Consider the following 23,731-nt stretch of genomic DNA (forward strand, 5'->3'; position numbering starts at 1 on the left):
AAACAACTGTGTGGCACTCAGCCACCTGCTGAGTTAGACCACAAGACCAGGAAGCACTTCTGTGTTGTGCTGGTGATGGAGCACAGGCACAGGTTGCCCTGAGTATTTGTGGGGTCTCCTGCTTGGAGATGTCCAAAAGTCACGTGGACGGGGGCCTGGGGCAAGAAGCTCAAGAGCATTGGATTAAATGACCTCCTGAATTTTCTTCCAACCTGAACTATTCTGTGATTCTTTGTAATTGTTCATTATTTTTCACCTTGCTGGTATTGTCCTTACAGCTGTGCCTGTTGGTTTGAAAGAAAAAAAAGGTTATTGCCTTTCATTTGATTTAGATTGAAATTTGATATCGAGAAGGAGGCACTACTGAAGAATAGGAACAAAACATTTGAGCATACTGTTGTCTCTTTGCTTTGGAGCTGCATGAAAAGACAAAAGGTCTTACAAAGTATTGATTGATTTATTCAGTTTGAAGCACCTGTCATCTGAAGCAAAATTCCTTAACCATGATCAATTCATCAAATCAACAATCGCATTGTTTCTTGGCAGCTCTGCTGAAGAGATCTAGAAAAGCATCAGCTGTTACTGCAAGTCCAGAAGGCATTAATGGAATACTCAGCCCTTTTTTGCTCAGTAAATATTTGGGGAATGACAATTTAGATGAGATAGATATGTTGTTTTGATTGTTTTAGGCTGATAGGCTTGACAGATTCTAAGTTAGTTATCCGAGGTATATTAGCAAAACTTTTGCACATCTTCTGTTTTCCTTATCTTCGCCATCAATCTTGGTTTATATTATTCCCTTCTTGTGCAGGGGACAGGAATTTTCTGAACTGGTTGCTTCTCTAATAAAAATTAATAATCAGGGTTTTTTGGCCTCTATTTTTTTTAGTATTACTTTGCTAATTCTTTCTTGTGTCACCTATAGCAGGTCTTCATCTCCCATCCTGTGTTTCTAACTTCAACAGTAGTATGTGGTTACCAGCACATTTTTCCATGGTGTGCCTGTGTATGAAGGTAGAAACTGAACTCTGATTCACTGTATGTGAGTAACATGACTGTTTTTTTCAGCTGCATCCTGAGGCTGTATTTGACTTTTCAGGATTTTGTCCCCTGAATTCTGCTTATTGTGCCAAGACTTTTGCAGTAGCTTTTACCTTTTCTGGGAATAAGAAATAGAGACAAAAAACTTTTTGTATCCCTTGCTTTAACTTTTTAACTTATGGTGTTTCTTGAGGTATTTAGCTGTACCTGTGGAAAAAGGAAGCAGTTTTCTTTGTAGGTTAGTATGAATGAAGATGCTTCAGTCTCCTTTCTTCTTGCTGTAAGTTAAGAATTTCTGCAAAAGCAGAAGCATATAGAATTAGAACGAACTAGATCTGAAGTAAAAACTGATAAACTTTACCAAACTCCATGTAAGTATGCTTGTTTTGAGACAGAGTTCTGCTGTATCTTCCCTTTCTGCTTCCCTGTAAGTCATGGATTGGGTATTTCTTGCCTAGCAGACGGTGGCAGAGCCTCTGGGTGCTCAACTTAAAGCCCCAGCTTTTCCTCTGGAAGCAGAGGAGAGAGTCGGAGAAGTCCTGCTCTGCTTCAAATAGGAAGACTGCTAGCCAGTGGAAATATTTTCTGAATAATTTGACAGAAACCTCTGGAAAGGTGAAAATTCACTATGACTTAAATAGCAGCTTGTGGTGTTTCCCTTCCTGGTTACGTTAACAGGAGCAGTGGGAGAACATAATGTTTTTTGCTTTTTTTTCCCCCCATCTCTTTTCTAGAGAGAAGACAATTAGGATAATTCGGAAAGGTCAGACCAAATCATTTGCAGGTTTATCAGTGAATATATCTGCAATCTTGGAAAGAAATGTTTCTCTTCAGTGGAGCATCATTGGCTTCTTTCCCTAAATTACTTCTTCTAATGTGAGAAGATTCCCTGTTGGGCAGAAGTCAGTGCTTAATTTGATGTTGCTATGGAAAAAAATATATATTGCCTTTTGTCTCATGTTTGGGGATGTGGTATTTCTACATAAGGAGATTTTTTTCTTTCCTCCCCTGCAAAAAAGGTGGCCTTCTGTCCATACAGATCCATGAGGGAAGCCCAGTCTACCGAAGCACTATGTCAGCACTTCCTCTAATGTAAACAGTACTGCAGTAATGAACAGTCAGTTGACATCAGTGTACTGACACCAGCAGTACTAACGCAAGCAGGCAGCATTGCAACCACAAAAATATTTTATTTTTTGAAGGAAGGGAATAGGACAATACAAAAAAAAGATATTAGAGATTAGTCTAATTTTATTTTTTGCTTAAGTATAACTGTGCACATTGAGTTTCAAGTGAGCTTTGTGTTAAGATACTATTTTTTTAATTTGCAGATTTCCAGTGTTTATTTTCATTTTTCTTACATCTGCCACCTTCAAGCCTGCCCTGTGAGAGAATGTCTTCCATCATCATTCTTATATTACTGTCACAGGTTACCTAGATCTACCTGTGCCCGTGACAGGGGGCAGCTGCCCCAAAGGGCCTCCGGCCCGAAAAGGAAGGGAAAAGGGGAATGGTTAAAGAGAACAGTGGTGACAATCTAAGGAGGAAAACCTATTTTACTAAATATGATATCAGAATACAAGATAACACAATATAATACAATATGATCGAGGCTAATAAATTGAACAAAACAGAGAGAGTGAGTTCCCAAAAACCAAGAGGCATACTGTGAACTCTAGGCGACACGGCTGGAATGCTTCCCACTCTCTGAGAGTCTGAGAGAGAGAGCTCTAGCCTGGGAGCGAGATTATATGTGTCCTCCTCCCATGACTTATCCCTGATCACGAGGTCCTCTGGGATACGTAGTTTTCTGCTGAGAGCTGAGTATCTGGGACGTTGTTATTCTATGGAACTGGAGTATGAACTTTTTAATAATCCATGCTGCACATGATGTTATGATGTGGAATATTGACAGCAACATTACAAAACCATGACAATTACAAATTCTGCCTTTCGTAATTACCATTGGGTAGGAAGGACTATGAACATTCCTTTGTCTCTTCTGAGCTCTAAGAATCTTTATGACAGCATTGCTGGCTGCAAGCACTCTGCCAACAAATGGTTTTCCTGCAACTGATCTCTCTTTTATGTCCATTAACTGAGTCATGATATCTGCGTCCAGGTAACTATTCTGACGTGTCAGAATTTGTTTCAGGTGTAGGGTGGATTCTTATTCCTCAAGAGTAGCTGAAAACTCCACTTTCTCTGACCATGAGACTCGTTGACATCAAACTTCCGTGATAAAGCCACTATGTCCCTGTGGCCTAGGAGCAATATCTGCATTTGAGTTATAATATATTTCACAGGGTTCCTTCAACCTTACTTACATACTGTTCACAGTATAGAAGGCAAACCCTTGTTCCTTGAACAACTGCTGATTTTCACATCAGATGGTTTCCACAGTGGTAGATATATGTAGAAGGGTGCCAGTTCTTCAACCTTTGCACCCCAGGGCTTTTATTGTGTTTGCACCTTGGTTTATCTGGTGAGTACACAATTGTGGTTGCCAGATCAGGATTATAATGTGCAGAGGAGCTGAAGTCCTAAACAGCAATTGAAAATGTAAATATTTCACTAGTATGATGTGACATTTATAAGGAGACTATAAAATTATTCATGAACAAATATTTCATCACCTATATATAAAGGCATCATAAAATTTTGTGATTAGTGTATAATGCTGGGTATTTTTTATTTCTTTAGTATTTTTATAGACACATTTTCTTGAAATTACCATTGAAAGACTGTTAGTACTGTGAGACAGGCTTAATACCATTCCTTTTTTTTATACTTGCTAACTACATGATGTGAACATCAAGACTGTTTTCACATTTAAATGATAGGTAAGCATAAGGTGATTAGTTTTCCTCCTTTCAAGAAATAAGTGATGTTTAGACATTTTGAGGGAAATCATGAATCATATTTCCTGTTGGGGAATTTATTTATATATTTTAAATATAGCTTCTCGTTCCTTTCCACGTGACTGGAAAAAATAAATCACTGAACATTTTTAAAGTGTTTTCTGTTCTCAGTTGAACTGGGGGCTTACTGTAGCACTGATTTCTGAAAGCTGATCACAGCAGAGAAGTTTCCTGTTTCAGTAAATAGGAACTGAGGCATAAATGCAATATTGTCTCCTGCTGGTAGGAATATTTCGTTGTATGTGCTACATCTTTGTTTTTGGGATGATTTTAGTTTGGTTCTTACAGATATTTATGCATCACTGTTTTCTTTGTAGTTTTTCCTTCTTTCTTCCTCTTTCTTCCACCTTATTTTTTTTTATTTTTTTTTTCCTTTATGATAGTCAAAAAATGAACATATTTTTTCACATGCTTATGTGCTTTGCTTCTTTGGACTCCTGGAGTTACATCCCTATGAACAATTTCCTTGTTATCCCATAGGATTAAGAACTGAACAAAATATTCATTAGTGATTCTCATTAGGAGTAGATAGGTTCCCTAGAAGAGCTTCTTTAGCGGCAGGAAAAAGAATTTTCGAGTTGTTTTTTTGTGGAGTATCTTTTGCTCAAAGCAATAGGGAGAGAAGACAAGAAGGTCTGATACCTGTTTTTGTTACTCAAACCGTGCCAAGTTTGCTCTTCTTGTTTGTTAGTTTGATTTGCAGGGCATCTGGAAACTGTTAATAATATCTGAAATGCTGGGCCCCACTTCTACCTTCTGGAAATGCCAGTTGATTTCCCTGCAGTTAGACCTTTCATTGTGAGTCAGTTGGTACCCACTCCTGTTCTGTTTTGACTTTGTCTGAATGTTAAAGGGACATAAAACTAAAATACATTTATATAAAAAAAGGTTCATCTTAGTTATAGGGAAGACCTTCTGAACTCTGAAGGTGGTTGAATATGGAAGAGCGAGGCGGTTGCTGTCCCAGACCTGTCAGTGTTTATGAGACATTTGGGCAATGCCCTCAATAATGTGCTGTAACTTTTCTTATTAGGCCTGAAGTGGTCAGGCAGTTGGACTCAATGATCTTCATTCCCTGAAAAAACCCCACAAGTTTTCTACCAATCGAAAGTAGTGCTATTAAGATTGAAACTCAGTACCAGAGTATGTTTTTATTGACTGAAGTAGTGGTCAGGATTCAATTTGAAATTGTGTATTTAATTAAGTCTTTAGAAACTTTGAAACAATAGTTTTTCAGTAGCGTACAGAATACTGTAGACTGCTGTTGTGTGATGCTTTTACTGTTAAAAATGCTTGTTAATTTGTCATGGATGCTTTGAAACGTGTCATGTTAATATGGTGTTTCTTATGTGCTTGCCAAACCATCTATATTTTTTTAAATTCATTTGGGAATGCAGACTCAGAAATGTGCAGCATCACTTGTGGAAAATGTAAACAGTGTAAAATTGAGTGGACTGCGTGTGACTGTGCTTTAGTAAATGGAGCACAGCAAGAGGTCGAGCAGATAGGGCTGTAGTTTTATCTTGTATCACTGAGATGATCACGTGCATTGTTCTTCCACTTCACTGCTCTAATGTCTCTTGCGTGTTTTAACAGTAATCTTTTGCCATAGGCAGGATGTAGCACAGTGAGAGCCTCTGAGTGTCATCTGTCCCTGTGCCCTGAGGCACCAAATTGCATACTACTAAGATGAAATAAAATGGTAGAGATTGTACATTGCTGTATGGAAAATGATTTCTTAGAGTGTAAATGTAATAAATGCCATCTTGACATGTGGAATCAGACTCTATAACCAGAATTAGGTTATAAAGCAGGTACACGTTTATTCAGCACTGGGCACATGGGGGATCACTCCTCCTATCATGTGCACCGATAGACAGGAGTGTTAGAAAGTTATAGAGCAAGCATATACATATTCATCAAATTTCTGAGAAATCATTAACGTATTCATTGTTTTTCCGGGAACTCATTTACATGCTGTCCCTTCTACTGACATGTGCATAGTCCATAGTGGGGGTCTCGCTCTTGTGGTTGTTCGGATGAAGTCAGAAGTCTTCCTCAGGTTGCTTTGACCCAGCTCCTCCACTCAGTCAGTCAAAACCAGTTTCTTTGGCTACCTTTCCCTTATGTATACCCATCTGTATTGTAACTATAGCAGTGTCAACATGTCCCACTGGTCCTTCTGACATTCCCCAAAGCCTAGGATACTTAATCTTCATGAAAGGCCCCTATTTACCTGCTACCTACTTTCAATCTGAAATGGAGTTTGTGTGTTTTGAAGAAGATAGTGTAAAATAGAGTTAAGGTTTTGGAGTATTTTTCTTTGATAAATAGTAAGACATTCAAGGGTAGTATTCTGTTCAACTTTGACTCTCTTAGAATTCCTTACCTGGCTTAGTGCAAAAAACTGTGGGTAAAGGAGAAAATCTTATTAAATGCAGTTACAAGCATAAGTTCTTGCTATTTTTTAAAGCACCCTGAATTCATGATAATAAAAGTAGTGAAAAATGTTTTGGAAGGCAGAAATTTAAATGTATTTTCTTTCCTGGGAATCAGATATGTTATGGATATCTGTCTGCTTAAATTTTCTATGTCATTTCCACTTCAGTTACCCTGAGATGCATCAGAAATCTCAAACTCAGAACTGTAATTTATACTACTATCTGCATGAAACGTCTGGTTCACAAGTAAATATTAGTTCCTAAAGGTTTTGACTTGAGAAACATCACCTTCTGCAGCAGCTAAATGTCAGTCATGGGAAGTTCTTGGGCAGCAAGCACATATGATGTGATTTTTGCATGGAAGCAAAAGGAAGACAGAATTTAGCTTTGTTTTGTTTATTTGTTTGTTTTTGGTTGTTTGTTTTTAATATTTCAACTACATGTAAATGTAAGTTTCACATTTGTATTTCAGGAAAACCTGGTGCCTCTGCTGAAACTCTTCTGGATGAGGAACGTATAAATCCTGTGAGTTACTCAAGCCAGTTACAGGACTCTGGATGTGATGTGTCTAATGACTATGCATTCGAATCTTTAGGAATAGTTTCTGATACCCAAGAACTTGAGCACAGTGTCGACACATCTAAACGTTTGTTGGGAATAGTTCCTCCATTGAATCTTTGCTGTGCTAGCAAGGAGGAATCTTTGACTGTTCCAGTGCAGTTTTTTCAACATCTGCTTGAAATAAGAAGGCTGTCAGAAGGAGGAATGCTGCAAGCAGACTTCACAGAGCTCGAGAATGATTCTTTCACTATATGCAGTTCAATATCTCAGCTGCTTGATGGTCTAACTGTTTTTTACAACAGTCCTAAGTTACCAGTTTCAAGTTTTCTTACTGAGGCAGTTTGTGTTTTGATCAGATTAGTAACTGACACTAAATTATCTAATCATGTTCTGAAGAAGTGTTTCAGGAAGCTGGAAGAATTTATGAAAAATCTAATTCAGATTATTTTAAGAAACAGTGATGTCAATAGGGTAAGTTTTAAACATCTTCCATCTTTTCTATACCACTTAAGTATTACGTGATATTCTTCTGATTTATTTAGTTTGTGTGTGTGTGTGTGTGTGTGTGATATGGTGGGTAAATGCTGAAAAGGAGTAGGAAAATTTCTGCTTATGCATGCAGATTCTTCTGGTCTACTCCTAATTATATGACTTTTAAAGTGTTAAAAAGGCAAATTAAAAGAAATTGGTAGAAGAGATAAAAGAAAGGTTGTCCTGCTACTTGAGGATATAATGTATACTCAGAAGGTAACAACCATATAATTTTTATTATTATTCTTTTTAATGCACCTAGATAAAATGTTATTTTGCTTCTGATCACATCTCTAACTCTCTAGACATTTGCGGACTTGGGTTTAAAAGTAAATCAGCAAATGAGTAAAGAATACAGGAATGGCACATCCCTGGCACATAAAGCAAGTAGGACTAAGCTGCATTTTGTCTGTATTCATCACTTCCACTTATATGGAAGTATTGTTCCATGCATCTTCTTGTTAGTTTCTTCTTCTGGTCAAAATATCCATAGATTTCCTCCACAGAACTTCTCCTGCCTGAGTTTCATTGTCTGTCTTAAGATTTTCAGGTTTTGTTTTGACTTTTAGAGTAACTTTAAACAGACATGGTGGTGGAATTGTTTGAGCATTAGACATCTCAGTGTGGTGTCCACATACACATACCTACACTCACGTGATAATAAATGTTGTTTGTATTCATGGAACTTGAGGAATGCTGGCTGGGTCTTAGGTGTCTGTTGTAGGATGAGCTCTCATGTTGCCTTGAGCAAAATGAGAGGTTAGACACCTGCTATGCCTGTAGATACAGATGTGCATTTGTTGTAATTTAGAATGAATCTCCACGTCACTATGTGTGTACCTCAGAATGTAAATATAAAAAAAAACAAAACCAACAACCAAGAAATAAGAACTATCAATATTACCAAATGGAGTGGGAAGGGGACAAAGATTTACCTGGATTTTGGTTGGAGGTAGAAAAAGTACAGCATTTGGAGATAAGTGTGTTATATTGAAGCTTTTCCAGGACTGGAATCGTATGTCTCTAACACAAGGGTGCTTTACGTTTCAGTATCACTGTAGTGTGATACTTATTTTTTCTGTAGGTATGTCCCTACTTTTTATCTTTCCTCCACTCAAGTTGGAATTTTATAAATAATAGAAAATAAAGTTAATTTTAGGCACACAATTGAGAGGCTCTCCAAACAGGGGTTGTTTGTTAAATGGAGGAATCTAGGGGGAGAACAGAGTGCAAAGAGAAGGCAAGGGAGAGATATTACAGATTAAATGAGAGAAAATATCCTGATACAGAATGTTTCAAGTCTGCAAAGTGCTTTTAGAAATCATTCAGGTGGGGTGGATTATGCCCACATAATTTGCAAATGGCATCTTTCCTCTGAATAACTTCACTAAACAGATGGCTTTTTATGAGATGTTTTATATCTTGCTTCTACCGCAATATTGACTGAACAGTCATTCATGTCAGCAGTTAATACTTCAATCAAACAGCTTTCAAAGACTTGAAAAATTGTCTGGGACAATTAGAAATTATCAGGATTATCCCTTGATATCTTGGGGAAGGGGGAAATGTGTGTGCTAATTGCAATGTTTATAAAGATTTTCTGAAAAAATCTGTATGTATATTTCCACAGTTTTGATTTGTTTAAAATGAGCTAAAAATGGAGATAAACATGTAAATTCCAAATTAGTTCTGGTAGTTGTGCAAATAGTTCTTCACGTGCTGTGTAGCAGGTACCTCCCAGAGACACTTCATGCTTCACTGTTAATCATCACTGTTTATACTCAAGTGGTGACTGAAACATCAAGATTATAGGTTTAAAATAAAGTAGCCATTAATTACAAGGCTGTCATCTGAAAAGAGTGGCAAACTATGAATTTTGGTTCCAGGAGGATGCTAAAATGCCAGCAATATAAAAACATTTGGAACTGTGTTGAATCTAACCCTACTAGCTGTCAGAAAGCATATGTACAGCCAACTATCGGTGCAGCTGTTGGATCTGATGCAACTTTCCCTTTGCTACCTTTACCTATAAAACTGTCAGGATCTGTCATGGAGGACAAAGAGCTGTAAGAAACACCTTCAGAAAGTGAACAAAGAACAAACGGCTGTGGGTTATGCTGAATGCCTCATCTTCAAAAGCAATCTCAGCATTTTGCAGAGTGAATTAAACAACCTTTAAAAACCTTTGAGAATTGTAGAAAGGATAATTATTTCTACATTAGATGTAAAGAAAGAAAAACAGCAGTAAAATTACTTGCTTTAAGTACTGAGTCCTATTGTTTGAGAGGTTTCTAATTATAAAGCACTGGCAGTGCCTTAAGAGCCAGAAAGACATTTACCTTGAGCTTCTCTGCCTGGATGCAGTTGCATAAATATGTGCACTTAGGTTAGAATGTTTGACCTGAAACTACAGATGGACATAGAGCAAAGAAAATGCATCTTTCATTTTAGATAGAGAGGTAGAATAAAAAGACATATTACGTAAAATATAAAGCAATTTAAAATCAAAGAACTACAAAGAGAATTAACCTTTTGAATTTCCCTTTTGTATTTTCCTTTTCCTCCTCCCTCTATGTACAACTGGCAAACTGTCTTTTTGCAAGGTGCCATCTGGAAGTATCTAGAAGGGTTCTTAAGTCACTGTTGCTAAGGATAAGGCATGAATGCACTGAGGATAAATCATCTGTTAGAAGACCTATCTTTGCTCTTTCTTCCAGTGTGATCATGGAGCCCTGTATTGCTGACACAGTAAAGCTTGCGAGCATCTTGTATCTAATTCTGGTACACATCAACTCTCACACTGTGAAATTTGTGGCAGTCACTGCTATCTTTGGATCAAGCTCTTAGTTATCACCAGATTGTGAATCTGCGACACAGAGACTCTTGGAAGTTCACGAGGATGTGTTGCTGTTGGTGTGTTTGTTACCTCTCAGTGTGTGAATTGTTCATTCAGAGTCACTCCTCTGTCAACAGAACGACTTTCCTATTTAGGCACATTCTTTGCAAGTCCTACTTTGTTGCAAAGAGAGTAATGCAGTCCACTTAGAAGAAACCTGTCAGACTGGGTTGCATTTCTGGAGCCATCAGCTGTGCTTTTCAAATGTGCTGTTCTCAGTATATGATAAAACAGCCATTGTTACCTACAATGATAGTTGTGCTGTATACTCTTAGCCGCAGTGGAGTGGAAACTTTGCCTCTTCTGATCAGATGGAAAGCAACGGGATGTTTCTTTTGTTTAATGTTTGAGAATTGACAACAGCTACTTCAGTCCCCTTTCTCAGAGTCATATTGAATGAATGTACACCTTTCCTGCTTTTTGATCTGTCCAACTCCAAGATGCATTACTTACTGTATTTTCCATGGTGCACTGGAACTAGGGCTCCTTTCCTTGCAGGAAAGTACAACAGTCAGGGATGCTGGGAATTCTGAACTCCTGCAGTGTTCAGAATACTGTTTGTTTCATGTTTCTGGGGAAGGTTTTGCATAGCATCTTGGAGCAGGGCACTTCTGAGAGGATGCTAAATTCCTTTTACATGGAAAGCATGCTGGAGCCTGCCTGCAAATCTGCTGTAGGGAATTTGAGCTGGCTATAATTTCATAGCATATGGAATTAGCTTTAAAAGTCAAATCATTGTAAGGTAAATGAAGTTACTTTGTACATGTCTTATTTACATCCTTAGTATATACAGCTGTGCAGATCATCAAAACAATTATTGGTAAGCGATTTAGAGTGTCACTCAGTACTTTGGAGAGAGAAGAAAAATACTTTTACATGTTGCTTCTTTCAGTTGAACTGTGTTTAAGGCCATATAGTAGAGGCCATATAGTGCCACAGGGTTTTGTGATACACAGGATTGATATGATGTGATCCCTGGTGATGTCACACTACTTTATCAGCATCTTCACTGAAGTTCACTTCACTGGTTGTCTTTTAGATGTTGCTGATAGTGTAATTAGAAGTGTTGCTTCATTTGCTTCAGTTGCATGCCAGAAGACCCTGGCCTTCACCATGGGAGACCCGTGCCCGTTTATTGGACCTCTTGTTTTAAGGATTGAATGAAATCATTGAAATAGAAGACAAATTCTGCACGGCTTGAAGGATTCCAGACTACGTTAGTGCTGTGTGGGATTCTCAGGCTATACTATTTTGTGGTGCTTGGTTTCTGTTCAACAGAAACCTCACCCATCTGCCCCCTCCCCCTCCACCCTCTTCCCCACCCTTCTAATCTCTTTCAAACTAGGCCCAGAAAGAAAAGAGCCCCATTTCAGTGAACCGTGATTGTTTGCTTCTTCTTTGCTCTATTTAGCACATCAATACTGACTTCAAAAGATGCTGTCAAGAGTCACGAATTGCCCGCACCATTTAACAAAATGAAAAAAATGTTATTTGCTCTTTCCTTCCATTTCCTTTGTACGCTGAGAAATGGCTACTCTACCTCTGGGTAGTTGTTTGAAGGTTGTTTTTTTTTCATGTTAAAGAATATCTTGAATGGATGCTGAGACATGAGCGGTTTGTTGAAAATGTCTATCCTGTTTGGAACTTTGCTGCCCATTTTCATGTTCCTTGTTTATGTTCCTTATAAAAGTCTTAATGAGCAATTTTGCAAAAAGTTCAAATATTACTAATAGTACGTTGAGTAGAAAGGCAAATGGAAGAATTCCTGGTAGTTGCTTCGTGCTTTTGTGAGAAAGGAGTCACAATCGTGAAAATGCCAGGTTGAAAGTGTAGTACAGCAAAAAGCAGAAAAGGGGAAATAATTGAATCTTATTAGCAATTGTGTTATGAAAGATATTGAAGTTTGTTTATGCATTTGAAAAAGTACAAGTGAACTAGAACCAAAGTTTCAGATCTTTTCTTACCTAGGATAAAACTTGAATTAATGTCTGAAATTGCCCAGAAGAGAGTAATCTTATGATACTTTTGATGGAGCAGCAGCTGGCTGTGAGTTCCCGCAGACGAGCACGGTTTGCAGCAACTTCTGTCAGCAACTGCTAGGACAGGACTTGACTCCTCAGTTTACCTTGCCTGCTCAGGGGCAAATAGTAATTCAAAATAGTTACTCATATCACCAGTAGCTTTCGAGTATGAAACCAGTGAGCTTCAGTTTTCTGAAATTAATTGAGTTCAAAGGGGAGTATCGTGGCTCTTGAGACACAGTTCGTTTTGGTTGGCCAGAGAATTTCACATACATAGTGGAACAGCAGTTCATTTGCATGGATATTATAATGCGTTGCTGGAATTTTATGGTCTACTAAGAGTCAATGTTTGAATCTCTTGATTGTTGAATTAATTTTTCTCAGCAATCTGTTGTCCTGTGTGGAGAGCTATTTAAGTCAAATGGTAATCAGAGTCCATTGTCTTGTAAATCGCTACAGTCTAAAGCAATCACCAGATTGACTGACTCATTTACTTCAGCAAAGTGGATCATAGGAGTAACTAAACAGGAGTGAATGAAATAAAATTTTGTCTGCCTCTGAGACTTTTGTCCACCTTCTCAGACATCCTCAGCTGATACACAGCATGAACAAAAGCTACTGTTAAGAGTTATGGGATGAAGTTAGCTGAGTATTTTTTTCTACCGTTAGGATAAAGGTGTTGTGGTGTGTTTTTTTGTGGTATCCAAAATGCCTGCATTGCAGTAAATCTGCATTGAGGTTTTGGTTAGTTTTTTTAAATGTTTGCTATTTACTGTAATAAGAACCGTGGAATTTCTCTGTTCTTTTGCCTGTTAGCTAATGAACCTTTTTTTTTGCTGCTTAAATTTGTCACGCTTCTGAGGGAAATACGCATGTGTGTATATGTGTAGGATGTGTGTTTTTCTTTCTGTGATAGGATAGAAATGAAGTATCCTCTATAGAGCCTGTTCTCTCTAAAGCTTGTTCCAAAAGATATTCTTTGTGTAACGTTCAGTGCTCAAGTCTGCTGTGAAATCTGCAACCTTGAACAAGTTACCTGTTCATGCAGTGTGTGCTAGACAGTTTTTGCTTCTAGTGGTTTTAGTGGTGTTCAAAGTTGCTGGTACATTCAGAGCCGAGGAGAGTGAGAGATTGAGAGGGAAACATATAAAATCCATTTTTGTTTCCAGAGATTGTCTGCGAATCCTAAACAGCTAAATGAGACTTTGATTTGCATTCTTAAAATTCCTTAAGGGTGACCAGCTCACAATATAGTTTTGTTGTTTTTTTGTTTTTTTTTTTTAATGAAAAAAATAAAAATACAGATTTTTTATGTGATTTTATTCAGTATCTATTTCTAAGCAGAATGCAGACTAAGAAAACGAATCCATAGCTCTTCTCTTCTGTCTGAGCTCGCTCTTGTTGCTTAGTGTCTTCCACATCTTTTAGTGTGGTGAAGGCACCCAGCATCAGCAGGCAGATGGCAGATCTGTACACTAACAATCTTCTGACCAGTGCTAGCTAAGAAGGGAGCTTCAAGAGGAGAATTAATTTGCATTTTGCAAGCAGGGAAGACTTTGCATTTAGAGCTGCTTATAAATAATCAATAGATTACTTACACTAGTTATTTTAAAAATGGGCAGCAGCATCAGCAGCAAACATTCACATGAGCTCTGCTCTGAGAATGTTGTTTGTTTAAGTGGATCTAATACTGTTTTCTTGTTGATGGTGTTTACTGGTCCCAGACTCTTGGTTGATTTAGATGCATAGATGCCTGCTTCATGAATCGCAGAAAAGGTGCAGATGTTCAAATATTGACCCCTGCCAATGCAGTATTGCTTAAAGTAGTGATGAAAACACAGGATCTTGAAGGACTGAGAGTGTATTAAGTATTTAGCTGGATTTCTTTGTAGATCAATGTATGTAGTCCTCAGAGGTACTCATAAGTTGTGTTTTTGTGCGCCCTAATGTAAAATGTCTTTTCTCTAAAAGTGATTGGGCTGAAGTGCTATAAGCAAGATGGAAGTGGGTACTACCAAGTTCTGGTAGAATAAGAATTAAATTTGACTGTGATTTACAGTCCTGAATTCTTTTAAGGTTATCAAGTTCATGATTTGATTTTTTTGGATGTTTTGTTTTGTTTTCTTTAAAACAACTCAACAGAACACCACACTACAACCAAGAAGAAACCAAACACAAACCCAGAGGAGAGTTTGTTTTATTTATTTTATCTGACCAACAAGATGTGTTTGTTTTATATGTATTATGTTCTCTTGAGTTAGATCATACATTCAAAATCAGAAAGATAAATTTGTATCCCATTAAACTGAAGGGAAAAAAGTAAAATTGTAAGGTTAGAATAAAATACTTGAAGATGGTGTTATTGTGACTGTAGAATTTCTAATCTCTAACTGAGTGTGAAAGTTAAGAGGAAGTTATCTGGGTAGCATTTTATCTCAGTAGCATAAAGAACTCTGTGTCACACTATCAAAAAGCCTTTTAGCCAAAGCTCACCGAAACAGTACTGAAGTATTGCAATAATAAAAAAACAAAACAAACAAAACAAAACAAAACTAGGAAGTTAGTTGTTAGTCCTAGCAGAGAAAATAAGTTTTAGAAGAGTCTTAGAAGTATGAAGAAGATTATAAAGGGATAAGTGCAGTGCAAGGGCTCACAATGAAGCTTACAAAGCCAAGAATTGTAATAACATCACAAATTCCTATGTTTGGAAGAAAACTAAAAAAGAAACTAAGGTTCAATTTTTGTAGTCACAATATGTACTGAATCATGCAACTCAGGAAGCAGTTATTTTGCTTGCATAAGAACTAACAATTTTGAAACTAATTCTTTTAATTTCAAAGCATACGAAAGTCTATGCTATTCTAAACATGTAGTTCATATGTAAAGATTTTTATCCCAGTTTTCTGGGGAAGCAAGTCTGAGTGCTATTCACCTTGATCACTCTTTTACTTACTAGCAACCTTTGAAAATGCTGGCCAGTTTCAAATTGCACTGAAAGAGGAGTGAAAAGTCAAAAACACCTTCCAGTAGGTTTTAATATGGACAGGCTGCAGGAGAGACCAAATGAATATGCTTGAGGCAAGCAGAAGCATTGATACTGTATATTCATTTTGACAACACACATCCTTCCCAGCCTGGGAAAGGTTGCTGAGCATCATCAGGAACATGGGGAGAGGGAGGGAGCTGGAGTGTGGAATGAGGGTTAGGGGCAAAGAGTCTACCAAACTCCATTATTTTCTTGTTTCTGGTATGTTTGTTTGTTTGTTTATTTGCAAACTAGTTTTATGACTAGGATTTCTGAGAAATCCTGAACAGTGCAGGTTTTATTTCAACTATACCAACTCAAGGCATTAAAAGATTTCTGTTAGTTTTTTAATATTTGATAGATTTGAGAACTGAGGAAGTGCTTTATTTTTAATGAAACTACATATTTTTTGAACTATTACTACTCTGAATGTTTCTAGAGTTTAACTAGCAATGTCTGAACATCACTCTGAAGGATGAAGTCTTGCTTTTCTTCTTTATTTATGAATCTCTTCCTTATCCAATATAAATTTGGTGTGCTTTTAATATATACAGCCTCTGAGGGGTTGGGTTTTTTTGTGGTTTTTTTTTTTTTTTTTGTTTTGTTTTTTAGTTCTTTGCTTTCTCCTTTTTTTTAATGTACTACTTGCACCAAAATGCAATATTGAATCTGTGCTCTTTAATAAATCACTAGCAGGTGGGATTTTTCAGAGACATCAATACTCATATCTCAAGTTCCATAAATACCATCATTATAAAATCCCTATGTACTTCATTTAGTAGAGGCCTAGGCTTTAAATTTGAAGATTCCCTATCACCTATTCCTACAGAATTCCTACTAGAAAACGGTAACTCTTGCCAAAGTAAGAGGAATATAGACTTTTTTTGAAAGATTCTCTTTTGAGAGTGTTCTTTGGGAAGAGTAGCATTGAAAAACTACTTTATTAAACCTAAAGCAGACTGTATTATTTGATTTCTGTCTCTGAATTATGGTTGAATCAATGAGTTTTGCCTGTCTAAGGGGCATGGAGAACTGAATAATGTCTAATGAAAGCTCATTAGTTTGTGAAGGTGTCTTCTGAGCACATTTTATCTCTTCATTCCTTTACTTGGACTCATTTTGCTTTTTTTCTTCTAGAGAATAGCTGCAGGTATTTTTTTATGGAACATTTAATTTTAACATCTTAATTTTACAGATTTTCAAAGCTATACATACACGTATTCTGAATTTTCTTTAACATCAGGAATTTATTATTTATCTGTGTCAGCATGAAGATTTTATGTTGATCATAAAAGCTTGACTGTCTTTTATATTTTTCTTGTATTTAATTGGAGTTTACATGCTAAAAGCAGTGATTAATAGCAAAGATTCACTAAAGTTTGATTGTTATGATTGTGAATAGGAGATTATCTCATAATAGGCAAATGATAGCCAAACTGATTGGTTGTATTAGGCTGGTAAATAGGCATTACATCAACTATTGAGCATTGTGGAAGTAATTACTGATTAGCTATTTCTACAGTAGAATTAGGAAATGGGTGAGAAGAGAAAGATGCCAGATTGCTTTAGCAGAGTGTTGCGGGTTAACCGACAATTTACCTGTGCCTGTGACAGGGGGGCAGCTGGCCCGCAGGGCCGCTGGCCCAAAAAGGGAAGGGAAAAAGGGAAAGGGAAAAGAAAACAGCGGCAACGATCTAAGGAGGCACACTTATTTACTAAATACTATATTGAAATACAGGATAACACAATATAATACAATATAATTGAAATTAAGGCTAATGAATCAAGCAAAATAGGAGAGAGAGTCCCAAAACTGAGAGGCCTACTGTAACTCTAGGCGAAATGGCTGGAATGCTCCCACATGCTCCAAGAATCCAAGAGAGCAATTCCAGCCCAGGAGTGAGATTATATAGTGTCCTTGTCCCGTGACTTATCCCTGACCGTGATGTCCTCTGGGATATGTAGTCTTCTTCTGTGAGCTGAACATTCTTATTATCCATACTTTACATGATGTTATGATGTGGAATACTGATAGCAAAATTACAAAACTGTGACACAGCGTGTGACCGTACTGACCCATAGTCACAGAGAAATTAAAGCAGGGTGATTGTATGTTACTTTCCTCAGGGATGTATACTCTTGGTAGAATTGAAGGCTAAATAACCTACTAAATAACTTATATATGAAATTTCTTTATATTCAGGTAGTAAATGCACTTGAAAACTTGAAATGTAAACTGTGATGTCCTGGAGATTATAGTTCTGTGGAGAGGGGATCTTGAACAGTAGAGAACTGGGAACCAGTACTAGTTTCATGGTGGTACTAGTATACTCTCAGCACCATAAGTTGCTGGGATACAGTCGAAATATCTGTGGTATAAATATGCCTGAAGATATTGAGCCAGTGTTGTGGGTATTTCTTCACTTCTATAAGCTTACAAAAGTCAAAAGTGTATTGTCTAGGACTAATAGCTATGTAAGTGTCAAGTAAGGTGTTATTAAAGTCGTAACTCCTAGAAACCTTAGCTAATAAGTAATAGTTAATCCATTTAAAATGTGAAAATAAGTAAATAAATCTATAAATTGTATTCATCTTGAACTATGGAAACCTGAGCACTTTGATGCATCCTGAATGCCACCACATCAAGTTAAAGACTGATTGATTTCATGCTTGTGTAAGCACTGCTTTTTAAGTAAAATCAAAGATACCATTAGCTGTGTTTTCTTGGTAGTAGTGGTATGTTAATAGAAACTGGAACCGGTTGACTTGGCAGTCAATGTCTTGAAACAAGGCAAAAATGTAAATATGGATTCATTGATGTTAAAGGTATCCAGTTCCCTACTCAAGCAGGCTCAGTCAGAGCAGGTTGTCAGGGACTGCATTCAGTCATGTATTGAATGTCCCCAAAGATAGAGACTCCACAGTCTCTCTGGGCAGCCTCTATCACTGATTACTCTGACAATAAACAGTGTTTTTTTGTTGTTTGTTTGTTTGTTTTTATTTGCTTTTTAATTGTATTTAAGTGGAAATTCCTGTGTTTTGTCTGTTGCTTCTTGTCATTTCACCAAGTACCACTGAAAAGAGTCAGGCTACCTCTTCTTTTCCCCATCAGATATGTACATTAATAAGACCCCTCTGAGCCTTTTCTTCTAAAACTGAATAATTAGAGCTCTCTCCACAGCTTCTTGTGTTTCCGACATTACAGTCCTTCATCATCTTTGTTGGTTTCACTCCAGCATGTTTCCTTCTTCTCTGCTGGAGAACCCAGGACTGAACCTCAATGCTCCAAATGCTTTTCACCAGTGGTGAACAGAGGGTAAAGATCACCTCCCTCAATCTGCTGGCAGTGCTTCTGCTCTTGCAGACTAAGGAGGTCTTGGCTTATGTCATAAGGACATGTTCCTAGCTTTTTCAACTCGTTAGACACCAGGAAGCCCACCACTCTTTCTGCTTTTGCATTATATTCAAACTTGCTGTGGGTGTAGTCTGTCCCATCATAACAGAGATTACTTGTGATTACAGCTCTGGTGCCAACAGCAAGCCCTGAGATGTACACTAGATATATTAGTGAGCGAGCTTCAGCAGGATTTTGTACCTCATATGGCAGTCCCCAAAGTGTGGCAGATTGGACAGTTATTAACCCCTACAGTGTTCACTTACGAATTCAATATTTTATACATCATACTTCAAAATTTTGTTGAAATGGGTTTTATGGGAAACAGTGTTGAAAGTCTTAGTATATCAAGGTAGAAAGTGGCTGCTGTTCTCCCTTCACCCATTCAGCCTGTCATCTAATCCTAGAAGGCTATTAAGATGGCTAAGCGTTCTCCTTTGTAAGTGACTCCTGGTGACTCCTCATTACCCTCCTGACTGTCCTGTTTGGAAAAGCTTTTCAGGAAGATGCATCTCACTCAGACTAGTTAAGTGCTGTTTCACTTGAGCATGTGAATATATTTAGAATCATAGAATCACCAAGTTTGGAAAATACCTCAGAGATCATCTAGTCCATCTGTGCACCTACTACCAGTATTTCCCCTCTAAATCACACGAACCTTTTGTTCAACATCTGATGTTTCCTGAACAACTCCAGGGACAGTGACTCTACCACCTCCCTGGACAGCCCATTTCAGTGCCTGACCACTCTTTCAGAGAAGAAGTTATTCCAAATGTCCATCCTGAACCTCCCCACAAATTCATAGCCAAACAAAATAGACAAAAACCAGCAGTTGGTCTAAGTACAGGTGTGCATAAGCTGGCCAGAGGAGTAAACTACTTGCAGGAGTGCTTTTGATTGGTTAAGACAAGGTCAGAGTACTGTTTTGTCAGTCAAAAATATCCATCTGCAGTGTGTTAGCTGTTTCAACGGACACTGTGCAAGAGCTACTGAATTTAATGCTTTAAAGGTATAAAGTTTTATAGTCATTATATTTAATGTATTTTTTTTCTTTGAATTTATACATTAGAAAAAGTATTCTAATAGAGTTCCTTGCTGTCTGGAGCAGTATGTTACATAAATTGCAGCATTATATAATGACCATACATTGCATTTCAGGAAACTAAGAAAATAATTTCTATTTATTTTAAATAGAAAGGAGTAGCAACCATAAATCCCATTTAAGTTCACATAACTCCTTTTGTGGTTGAAGAGACATGCCTAGGTAACAGCCAGTTAAACAACAAATTGCAACTGATTTGTTTAAACTTGAAAGTCCAGTGCTTATTCTATCACTTTGCATTTAATCAAGTTTATTCTTGGTAACTCCTTAGACTGAAACATCCAGTATAGCTCTTAGCTTGCTTATTTCAAATAACTTGTTTGTTCATTTGCCTACCTGTGACAAAATTAGTCTCTGTCACTCATTTGTTATGACAGCAGGAAGGGCACAATGACTGCTAAATCCCAAGAGCTGCCCTCTGCTGAATTTGCACCCTTGGAGACATTTCTTTATAAGATGTAGTGCTAAACTTAAGAGGGCACATGATTTCTGGGTAAAGAGTGGGTTTTTCATAAAGGTATATGAAAATATATATCTCCTGTATGCTGTATTTACCTTAATTACATACATAGACTGTAAGAAAAATGAATTTGATTTCATTCTTAAAATAGTTGACGCGTAAGTCTTGTTTCTGTTTAAGAGATTCATTTGGGGTACGAGAATGCAGATTTTGAAAGATTACGTTTCTTTTTAGTTTCAGGCATTGGATGCTGTGTCACACACTCTTGTTTTGCTAGGAAGGAACAACATACTTCGAAATTCTTTAGTGTCTTTTCTACTGTCAGAACTACAGCAGTTTGCTGAGCAGATGTGGCAAGCTTACCAGGTACCTCCATTTTTTCTTCTGGACAACATCCAAGGATTGGTGTTGGGGAGTGTTTTTTCTACATGTTTGTTTCATGGAATGTAGTCAGTTCATCATTCTGTAGAATGTTGTACAGGGTCTGACTGAGATGGAGTTAGCTTTCCACACAGCAGCCATACAGTGCTTTGCTCTACACTTATAGCTTGAATGTCATTGATTTACAACAGTGTTTTTGCACTGTTTTAACTGTTAAAAACAGTGTTTTTGAGCAGTGCCGACATAGCATTTTAGCCAGTTTATCATTCTATCAGATGTGCAGATTTAAGAATCCTAATTTTACCAGCAGATTCAAAAGAGATACAGGGAAAAATAAAAATTGCTGATGGACAAAAGTAAAGTGATCAGAGTGTATAATAGGCTATAGAGGTTCTAAGATCATGCTGTGTAATTTGAAAAATACTCGAGTTAATCTTAAGAGTTAGTTGAACTTAATTCATTAAAGATGTAAATTGTGAGCTATGCAGGCATACAACTTTGGTATCTTGCTGGACCCACAAAGAATTACATCTGTCTTTTTCCATTTGTACCTGAGATTGTAAGTTGTGTTATTTTTCTTCCAAATTAAATATGTTGCTTCACATTATATTAATTTACATGATACATATGTTATCCAGAGCTTAGAGTTGTATTTTGTTGATTGTAATGAGTAGGAGATGAAAAGGGAAATGGAGTGGAGATAATATATTTGGTAAAATTGATTTCTTATATAGATTTGTATATTGAAATGATGTGGAGTTTGAATAGATGGAACCAGCATAATTTTTTTCAACTAAACTATAGAGTTGGAAAGAGAGAAAGAGTAGATGTTCCTTTTAAAATTTGGAGAAGATAGGAAATCATTTGGGTTTTCTTATATTTTTCATATATTTTTGTGCAGTGGTGTATATCTAATTAAAAATGGTACAGTCTCACTTGGGAATATGACTTGATTGTGTAGTGTCCTACAAGGGTCAATGAAAAGAAAGCATGCAGCTTTAGTAAGTGGAAAGTGAAGTCATTTGTTTGTCTAATAAATATTCATCATAGGTATATCACCAACACTGTGGGCCAGCTTAAAAAATACACTAGGTGTTGCTTGAGCAGTCTTTATATTGTTCTGTAATGCATGATGTCTAAGTCACAAAAAGGAAAGATTACAAAACAGTATTATTTGTAGTTGAGGAAATTAAATTAGTATCCTGTGATTTTAACGCAAAGGTATCACAGAAATGACTTGGATTTTTCTAATGATAATTTAATTTTATTACTTGCAGTGTAATTTATATGTTTATGGGAAGAAAATAGAAGATTGGATTTGAACATAAATATTAAAAAATTGGTGTTTTAATCTTTAAACGATTCCTATACATCAGCTGGCATAGTAAATGGATTAAATGTCTGTTTCTCAAGGGTGGCTTGATGCCCTTAGTTGTTGCGTACAACAGGTTTGCAGTTTTGTTTGTTTTTTAACCAACGTAAGCAGAAAGAATGCTATAAGTGATTAAAACTTATACCAGAAATAGGAGTTTATTCTGTAGAGTAGGTACAGTGGGAAGTGTAAAAGATACCACAGAGTTTTTCCTCTCCATATATTATGTTGTTTTCCTATGTAATCCTTACATAGGAACACCTACCTTCCTTTCCTGTCTTCCTACCCTTCTTCAGGAGGATTTTTGTATGAAACGTCTTTGTAAAGAGCTGGCCTGGTTTCAGAGCTCAGGAGAATTTCTGGGGGACAGGAAGTTGCACTCAAAAGAAAAAACTAACCATTCTTTTGGTCTGTTTCTTCATATTCACTATATGTAAAAATAAAAAAATAAAAAATCAGGGCAGCAAAACACATATGTTACTTGACTTCTTCAGTTTCAAGACCAAGTCTTTTTTCAGGTAAACTCTTTGCTACCTATGTGTCTCCTGTCACATTTTACTTACCTTATATTTGTGTTTACTGCAGATCTTTTCTGTTATCGATACATAAAGCAGATTTCCAGATTTTATACCATCAAAAGCCTTTACAAAATGCCTCCCACCTTTAATATGAGGAGATGTATTTTCACTGTTGTGCAAAGGGAAGCATAGAAAGATTTTCTGACTTAATGAGTGTTAAAAAGGTTAATAAATTAATGGGGTTCCCTTTTATCCCTTCTTTAAACAGCATGTGCTGTGCACCCTTCTGAAGATCTTTTTGAATTAGCTAGTTCTCTCACATTCAGGAATTTAGAAACATGTTCCCATAAAGAAAGTTTACTGCTCTGCTTCTATGTCCTTCCACTGTTAAAAACATGCCTTCTGATATACCCTTTTTTATGTATTCATTTCTGTATTTTTTTTCTTCCCAGCAGTGTTGCACTGGGGTGATGAGGGCATATTGCCTTCTGATTAAGGAATCTGTGTATTCATATTTTTCCCATTCTGTGTTCATAGTGTTTCCTGGGAGGTTAATTGACCTTGATCAACCAATCACAAACTCAGGGCTGGATGAGGAGTTTCATATAGTCCTACCAAGGCTTAAGGTGCTTTCTTTCATCTCTTTAAAACATGCTGCTTTCAAGTATCCATCAGAAGAATAAGTTTCATATACTTAGGAAATTTCCAGTGTTTTACAGTAGCAAAGCAGTCTGGAAATGTTCATTGCAAGCATGGAGGTCAGACTGTGTCTGGGAAATACAGAATGTTCCAGGTGATGGAATATGTAACTACTACACACTAGCTGTGTGCAGGTGTCTCTGTAGGTGAACTTTTTAGATCTTGACAACCTGCAGTTCATGTGGCTCAATGTACATAACAAGTTCTGGCTTGCTGAGAAATGAATGTTTGCAGTTTCATGCATTTGTATATTTAGTTTTATGTTCATTTATGCACATTTATGTTTAATGTTCACTTACAAACCCATGTACATCTATAAGTGATCATTTTTATGGAAATATTTCTTAATGTAGGCCTCTCTTCTTACT

General features: G+C 37.0%; 1 protein-coding gene across 1 annotated transcript in view; it reads left to right on the plus strand.

Moving 5' to 3' along the window:
* Positions 1-23,731, plus strand: part of MEI4 (meiotic double-stranded break formation protein 4) — a 67,422-nt gene that overhangs the window by 12,252 nt on the left and 31,439 nt on the right. The window contains exons 3-4 of the mRNA XM_072330965.1: positions 6,876-7,435; positions 20,628-20,759. Of these exons, the coding sequence (XP_072187066.1) occupies positions 6,876-7,435; positions 20,628-20,759 (692 nt within the window). The remainder of the gene's footprint in view (positions 1-6,875; positions 7,436-20,627; positions 20,760-23,731) is intronic.

The sequence above is a fragment of the Excalfactoria chinensis genome, chromosome 3 (assembly GCF_039878825.1).
Source record: "Excalfactoria chinensis isolate bCotChi1 chromosome 3, bCotChi1.hap2, whole genome shotgun sequence".
Taxonomy (NCBI): Eukaryota; Metazoa; Chordata; class Aves; order Galliformes; family Phasianidae; genus Excalfactoria; species Excalfactoria chinensis.